Source organism: Ranitomeya imitator, chromosome 8 (genome assembly GCF_032444005.1).
Source record: "Ranitomeya imitator isolate aRanImi1 chromosome 8, aRanImi1.pri, whole genome shotgun sequence".
NCBI lineage: Eukaryota > Metazoa > Chordata > Amphibia > Anura > Dendrobatidae > Ranitomeya > Ranitomeya imitator.
In genome coordinates, this window is record NC_091289.1 from 6,955,556 (window position 1) to 6,964,106 (window position 8,551).

General features: G+C 43.2%; 1 protein-coding gene across 3 annotated transcripts in view; it reads left to right on the plus strand.

Annotated features, from left to right (window-relative positions):
• Positions 1-7,500, plus strand: part of LOC138647266 (contactin-4-like) — a 254,562-nt gene extending 247,062 nt beyond the window's left edge. For 2 of the 3 annotated variants that reach the window (XM_069736165.1, XM_069736167.1), the window contains one exon: positions 2,004-7,500. In XM_069736165.1, coding sequence (XP_069592266.1) covers positions 2,004-2,104 — 101 coding nt within the window. In that variant the 3' untranslated portion in view covers positions 2,105-7,500. The remainder of the gene's footprint in view (positions 1-2,003) is intronic. The other variant, XM_069736168.1, reaches the window with a different exon arrangement.
• Positions 7,501-8,551: the final 1,051 nt, after the last annotated feature.

Here is an 8,551-nt window from a genome sequence, read left to right on the forward strand (position 1 = left end):
AAAACATTCTCAAAATCACTGGGATTTGTTGAAGCGTTGCAGAGTTATTACCAGATAAAGTGACACTGGTCAGATTTCAAAAATTTGGCTCCGTCACTAAGGGGTTAAAGGGGTCGTCATATACCAATGTTTAGAAGTGATTCTGATATAATATTATCATATATTATGCATATATGGCCGGCTGACTGATGGCTCAGTAGCTAAGCCTCCTTCTCTGTAAATGAATCAGCCATTGAAATGAGCCAGCCCCCGACATAGGAAATGCTCTCCTATATATCGCACAAACCGGAGGTGAAGCTACTGATATCAGGAGATCGAGGCACCTGTAATTATACAAGTATTTGAGAAAATTGTAAAAAAAAAAAAACCTTATTAGGCCTGTCCCACACGTCCAGATAATTCCGGTACTGGAAAAATCGGTACCGGAATTATCCGTGTCCGTGTGCTCACGTGGTACATCAGTTCGGCATCCGTGTGCCGCCTGAGGACCACACGGACCGTGCAGGAGAGACAGCGCTACACTAAGCGCTGTCCCCCCTGCGTGGTGCTGAAGCCGGCATTCATCTCTTCTCCCCCGCAGGAGAGAAGAGATGAAAGATTAAGTTTTTGTTATTTTTTGTTAAAAATAAAGTTTGCTGGTGAGCTCCCGCCTCCCATCCCCCGTGCGCCGCCCGGCCCCTTGCATAGAAATACTCACCCAGCTCCCGCGATGTCTCCTCTCTCCTCTCAGCGCTGGCAGTTTCTCCTGTATGAGCTGTCACGTGGTGCCGCTTATTACAGTGATGAATATGCGGCTCCACCCCTATGGAAGGTGGAGCCGCATATTCATCACTGTAATAAGCGGCACCACGTGACCTCTCATACAGGAAGAGCTGCGACGCTGAGAGGATGTAAGCGCCGAGGGAGCTGGGTAAGTATTTTAATGCCAGCGGGCGGGCGCACAGGAGGTTGGAGGGGGGAGATTACCGGGAACTTTATTTTAAAAACAAAAACATTTTTAAAAAAATGATTTTTCATTCCTTCTCTCCAGCGAACGCTGCTGGAGAGAAGGAATGAATGGGGCTTCAGCACCACAAACTGGGGGGACAGCGCTTACAGTAGCACTGTCTCCTGCACGGCACACGGACAGCATTCGTGTGCAGTATGTGTTTTACACGGACCCATTGACTTTAATGGGTCCGTGTGATCCGTGCGTTCCCACAAACACTGACATGTCTCCGTGTTTTCCAAACGGACACACGGTCCGTGAAAACACGCTGACATGTGCAGAGACACATTGATTTTAATGTGTCTACGTGAGTCAGTGTCTCCGGTACGTGAGGAAACTGTCACCTCACGTACTGGAGCCACTGACGTGTGAAACCGGCCTTAAAGGGACACTGTCACCTGAATTTGGAGGGAACAATTTTCAGCCATAGGGGCGGGGTTTTCGGGTGTTTGATTCACCCTTTCCTTACCCGCTGGCTGCAATATTGGATTGAAGTTCATTCTCTGTCCTCCATAGTACACGCCTGCGCAAGGCAAGATTACCTTGTGCAGGCGTGTACTACGGAGGACAGAGAATGAACTTCAATCCAATATTGCAGCCAGCGGGTAAGGAAAGGGTGAATCAAACACCCGAAAACCCCGCCCCTATGGCTGAAGATTGTTCCCTCCAAATTCAGGTGACAGAGTCCCTTTAACCTTTAATAAACTTATAGTGAACTTCATCTAAAGGTAACACAAAAAGTTCCGAGTTTTATGATTAGATTATAGTAACTTACTAAACTTATACTGAACTTATAGTGAATGTATAACCTAATAACGTTATAATAAGACTGTAGGGAAGTTATAACAAACTTAGAATAAACTTATAAAACTTTTAGTGGACTTCATATAAATTTTTAATGAACAGCAGTGATCCGACAAGAAGTGTTGTCATGGGGATTCAGACAAAGATCTATGACGTCACCTGTTGATGAGAATTCTATATGTCACCCATTTGCCCCTTTGCTTCTTTCCAGATGCCTACGCGCAAGGATCGGGTGCTTCCACGTCAAACGCCTGCACCTTATCCGCCATCAGCACCTTAATGATCTCCCTCACGGCGCGCTCCAGCTTATGACCTTGAGCTTGTAAGACTCCCAGAGATTCTCATCTTGCTCTTCGGACGTGCCCCAGGAATATCCTCCACACACGATGGCTCCTTACGGAATATCCTGAGATTGCCCTCAGCTTCTGAGCTTCCTCCTCTCCCTGTGGGGAGGATTTTATGCACTGACGACATCTGAAATACGATGTTACCAAAGCAGTTTACATGCCGTATATGCATATTTTTTATTCTTAATAACTAGTGTTTTATAGAGTTTTTTAAGGTTAACATGATGTAGATATCTACGTTTTTTGCTGTAAAATGCTGCAGGTGTCCCATACAACTCTCTTCTCTCCTTCCTTAACGACCCAGGACTAGAATATTTTATACGCCGTCTCTTTATATTTCACATCTCCTAAACCTGCCCCATAGCGGAGGCGTCATGGCCGATGCTCGGTCCCAAATCAGACTCGGGAGTGCTGCAGAAATATCATGGGGGTCCAAACTGGTCGGTAAAATGGTTTCTCCCCGGGAAAAAAAGTTACAAATGGATAATTATAGCTGGATGTATAATAAACCAGGACCAGAAGTGGAGATGCCAAGGTGTCCGCCATGACACAAGTTATGAGTTATATGAATTTTTTTTATTTTTCATCTAGATGGGATAGTGTGGAGAGACAGGGAGTGAAGATCTGGATGAACAGTGGTCATCATCTCTATAGACCATAGAGGGGGAGAAGATGCCCTTATTCATGGTGGACCGGGATTGAGTGGTCCTCTAGACAATGTGGTTATGGATGGTGGGACGCGTCCATGGTCTCCTTCAGAAGGTGGGACCGGTTATATTATGGTTGGTCGGCATGGGTCCTGAACTTCTGAAGAAGGTGGATCTGATTTTTTGGTTATCCCAAACCAACCTGTAGAAGGTGGATCATTTTTGACTGTAGCTAGAGAGTAATCATTTAGATTATGGATGGTTCAAAGAGTTCCTGGTCTCCTACCAAAGGTGGCTCATCCTTGGAAATGAGTAGATGTTTTGATTATTGATAGTGGAGAGAGTTCCTGATCTTCTACAGAAGGTGGATCATCCTTGGTAATGAGTAAATGTTTGGATTATTGATGGTGGAGAGAGTTCCTGATCTTCTACAGAAGGTGGATCATCCCTGGTAATGAGTAAATGTTTGGATTATTGATGGTGGAGAGAGTTCCTGATCTTCTACAGAAGGTGGATCATCTTTGGTAATGAGTAGATATTGATTATTGATGGTCCAGAGAGTTCCCCATCTTCTACAAAAGGTGGATCATCCTTGGTAATGAGTAGATATTTGGATTATTGATGGTGGAGAGAGTTCCTGATCTTCTACAGAAGGTGGATCGTCCTTGGTAATGAGTAGACTTTGATTATTGATGGTGGAGAGAGTTCCTGATCTTCTACAGAAGGTGGATCATCCTTGGTAATGAGTAGATATTTGGATTATTGATGGTGGAGAGAGTTCCTGATGGATCATCCTTGAATATCGATAATGAATAGACATTTGGATTATGGATAGTGGGAAGAGTTTCCAGTTTCCTATAGAAAGTGGACAATGAAGATATTTGGATTACATGTAGTGTACTTCATCTCTTGCAGAAGGTGGATACTTTTTGGTTATGAATGATGAGTAAATATTCGAATTATAGGTAACGGGAAAGGTTCCCGGCCTCCTATCAGAGGTACATGCTTCATAGTTTTGGATAATGAATAGATATTTGGATTATGGATGGTGAGAAGAGTTTATGTTCTGCTATAGAAGATTGATGCTCTTTGATTGTAGTTATGAGTAGATCATCAGATTATGGATGGTTAGGAGACTCTGTGCGCTATTATATAGGGTCGGTCCTATTTAGTTATGGATAATGACTCGGGGAAACCCGAGTAACGAGTATACTCGCTCATCACTAATAATGAGTAGATGTTTGGTTTAGGGATGGTGGAAAGAGTTGTTTCTGTAGAAGATGAATCCCCTCTGGTAGTGGATAATGTGTAGATATTTGGACTTCTGATGACAGAAAAGTGTTTCTGGACTCCTATGAAAGGTTGATCACCCCCCTGCAGTTTTTTTTGTCTCCTATGGAAGATGGATCCTTTTTGGTTATGGATAGTTTTTTAAATCTCACCATATAAATGCTCGAAAGAGTTCCTAATCTCCTATAGAATTTGGGTCCTTTTTGATTATGGATAACGAGTAAATAATCTCATTATGGATGGTGTGGAGAGCTCCAGTCTCCTATAGAAGGTGGATCCTCTTCAGTTACATTTAATGGGTAGACAATTGGGTTCTGGATGGTGGGAAGAGTACTTGATCTCCAATAGAAGTTGGTTCTATTTTGGTTATGGAAAATGAGTGACTAATCAGATTATGGATGGTGTGAACAGCTCCTGGTCTCCTGTAGATGGTGAATCTCCTTTGGTTATGGGTAATGAATAGATATTCAAATGATGGAAGCTCTCACTTTTCTGCTTTGATCGTGAGTAATGAGAAGATGTTTGGATTATGGTCGTAAGAAGAGCTCCGGGTCCCTTTTGGAAAGTGGAGGTTCTTTGGTTTTGAGTATTCATTGGACAGTTTGCTTGGATATGAACAATGATTAGATGTTAAGATTATGGATGGTAAGAAGAGCTCACAAACTCCTATAAAAAGGAGAATTCTCTTTATTTTTGGATAATTAATAGATTTTAAGATTCTGGGTGGTGGTAAGATTCTCAATCGCTTGGAAAGAGGAAATGGGTCACCGGATTTCATGCACGGAAAGGAGACATCTTGATATTGACTGGTGGGAATAGCTGCTGATCCTATATAGAAAGAGAAGCTGGGTCCTCCGGCTATAGTCCATGAGTAGATGTCCCAATGACGGATCATCATCCATGGAGGATATATTGTCTTTGGATATGGGCTGTAAGAACATTAATGATGGCTTGTAGCAGACATTATGGATCCCATGTAGGTGATGGCCACTGTTCGTATCTAGTAAGTCATCAGATCTTTAAGTTATGGATGGTGGGGAGAGTTACTGATCCCATAGAGAAGGTAGACTATATTCTATGATAGGCAATAAGTAGTAATCGTCATGGGAAGAGTGCCTGATCTCTTGTAGAAAAGGTCAGTCCTCATATCAGTGGGGGGGGAAGAGATCCTAACACTCTACAGAATGATGAACCCCAATCTCTGAGCGGATCTTCTCCATCGTGGATGCTGGTTGGGTTCCTGCTCGGTGTATATGGAGGAGGCGATTATCTTCTGAGGTGCACAGAAGCTGTAATCCTCCACGGATGCTACGCAGATATTCGAGGTCCTGACGACGCTTGGGCCACTTGTGGACATTCCGATATTTTATGACCTTATATTAGAGCTTGTAGCTTTCTTGGGCAAAGGATAAAGAAGCAAGGATCCTGAGCTTCTGAAAGTCTGGAAACCGGGATTTATCTCACAGTAGCGCTCGAGAAGATTGACAAGGTCTTCTTCATAAGCATCGGTCATCTGCAGTCCGGACCGGCCACCTGAACTATATACAATCCCATAACTATCAGCTACTTCCAGCACCGCACTGTATGTTGGGTTTGGACTAACCAATATGACACCACTTATGTGACCTGCCTACAAAGAGACACTGGAGAGCGAAGCCTCCAAAATATGTTTATATACCTTAAGTTATGAATGTTCTTAATTATCCAAGTGGAAAAAATAATCTATAAATATATATATATATTGCAGAGAGTGTATAAAGCTTATTCCAGGGGCTCTGCTGTATGATATACCTAGAACGTTCTCATAGGATACCTAGACCTTATACAAAAATGACTGTACCTAGATCTTTTTTTTAGGAACCATGTGAAGAGGGTGAACGTGTAGTGAGGAGCGTGCCTGGCCAGCCCATCCACCATTTCATATCATCAACATAACGAACACTGAAAACTCAGGGGCTTTTGTTATGAGCATAAGAAGTGCCGGGAACGCACGGAGCCGCGGAGATTCCCGCTGACACGATTATCATTGTATCGCCCGTTATAATCTAGATCTAGGTGCACGGTGATAAGGGACAGAGATTAGGATTAAAATTTGCTTTTTTTTTGCCTTTTTAACGATGGGTTAGGTCGCAGACAAGTGTCTTAGTTGTGGTTTTCTAAGCTCGATCCTTTGACTTCAAGAAGAAGATCCAGGATGTTTAGCGAGAACTGAACATATCATGGGGAACAGTTTCCATAAGAATCGTCCTACAAGACCACCAGGACGGTACGTTGAGGAGCAGCTGGAATAACGGAAGGTTAAAGTTAATGGGTGATGAACATCAATGGGAGACGCTTGTGCAAAGTGGTATAGATGGGGAAAAAAAAGTTTTTGTTTTTTTTCTGTATTTATTTTTTGAATTGCACTTAAAGAAATGTCTGACAAATCAGATTGCTACGTCCGCACGGTCTACGGATTGTCAAACGTATACTTAGAAGAATGACTCCGAAGCGGCAAATATCGGCCAAGATCCATGAACAGTAATGCACTTTTTTCCCTTTTTAGTCACTTATTACATCCTTTTATGTTCCCTAGTTAGAAATTAATAAATTAGTTGGTTGCCTTCACAGAGCAGTCGCTGGGGTGTCGATGAGCAAAGACCCCAGTAATTACAGTGCGCCCCTTACCTACAGCAATGGAGGTGGGCACATATTTAATAGGTGTGGACAGGTTCATACAGCAGGTGAATGTGAAGGGGATTTTGTGGTGCCTGGCTCCATCATGGATACAGTTGCATTGACCCCAGTTGTAAGCAGACACTACGTCTCGCCCCCTTCCTAATATTCTTGTTAATATTCTTCTGCTCACTTTTCTTCCACCCCATCTCTCCGGGGTCCTGTAGCACCTGAACGCACCCCGCTCTCTTGGAGCATATATCACCACAGGCTGTTGTATATTCCCTCCTTGCAATAGGACTTTGTTTCACGTAGTTTGTAACTTTGATTCAGCGGCTTAAGAGAGGAATCTTCAGAGCAGAGATTTCCTCTGACTGTCTCCTGTCCGCTCGGAGGGACACAGCGAGAGGCGAGTACTGAATGTGCATTAGCGCTGACATTACGTTACTGTTTTATAAGGAATGGAGGGATTTTGTTGCACATTCTGGACGCTGAACTGTAGCACAGAGGAGACACAGGGTTACAAAAAACCCTATGGGAAAGGTGAGGGGGTCATGAAAAAAGATAAATATTAAGATATAAAGCACATACTAATTAAAGGCACTTTATTTTTTTACCTCTGATCTCAAGCTCTGGAGATTCATCTTCTGACACAATTTTGCTTTCTTTTCTGTGATTCTGTTTACAAATATCCAGTATGCAACTTTTTTCTTAAGGTATCTGTACAGGACCATGTCTGCCATGCGGTAAATTAAAATTCTGTTCCTAAGATCTGTGTCACAAAAAATGATTGTTGATTTATTTCTCACCTGACGGCACAGACCAAAAGATCACTGAGTGGTGGTTACATCTCCACATAATGGGACCACAATTCCTGAACACCGTGGTAAAATTTAAAAGGTTAGAGAAGGTAATGCTTTGTCTAAATATGTCCACAAATCTATACTAATTCCCTAATATATCTATAAAGCCTCAGCTCTAATTTTACTCTAGAAAGCTCCAAATCCCCTTGTATACAGAGATATATTATTATTATTATTATTATTACACCACTAGGGGGAGCTCCCTGTATACAGAGATACATGATAAGACCCTGTCTGCAGTCGCCACTAGGAGGAGCTCCCTGTATACAGAGATACATGATAAGAACCTGTCTGCAGCCACCAGTAGGGGGAGCTCCCTGTATACAGAGATACATGATAAGATCCTGTCTGCAGTCGCCACTAGGGGGAGCTCCCTGTATACAGAGATACATGATAAGATCCTGTCTGCAGTCACCACTAGGGGGAGCTCCCTGTATACAGAGATACATGATAAGATCCTATCTGCAGCCACCACTAGGGGGAGCTCCCTGTATACAGAGATACATAAGATCCAGTCTGCAGCCACCACTAGGGGGAGCTCCCTGTATACAGAGATACATGATAAGATCCTGTCTGCAGTCACCACTAGGGGGAGCTCCCTGTATACAGAGATACATGATAAGATTCTGTCTGCAGTCACCAATAGGGGGAGCTGTTGTGATAGGCAATTCAGTATCACAATGGACATAGCGGTCAGAGCACATACAGTGATCTGACAATAACCCAAAATAATAGAACGAGCTCTGAGACGTGGGAACTCTGCAGACCGCAATCCCTAATCCTCTCTAAACAACACTAGAGGCAGCCGTGGATTGCGCCTAACTCTGCCTATGCAACTCGACACAGCCTGAGAAACTAACTAGCCTGAAGATAGAAAATAAGCCTACCTTGCCTCAGAGAAATACCCCAAAGGAAAAGGCAGCCCCCCACATATAATGACTGTGAGTTAAGATGAAA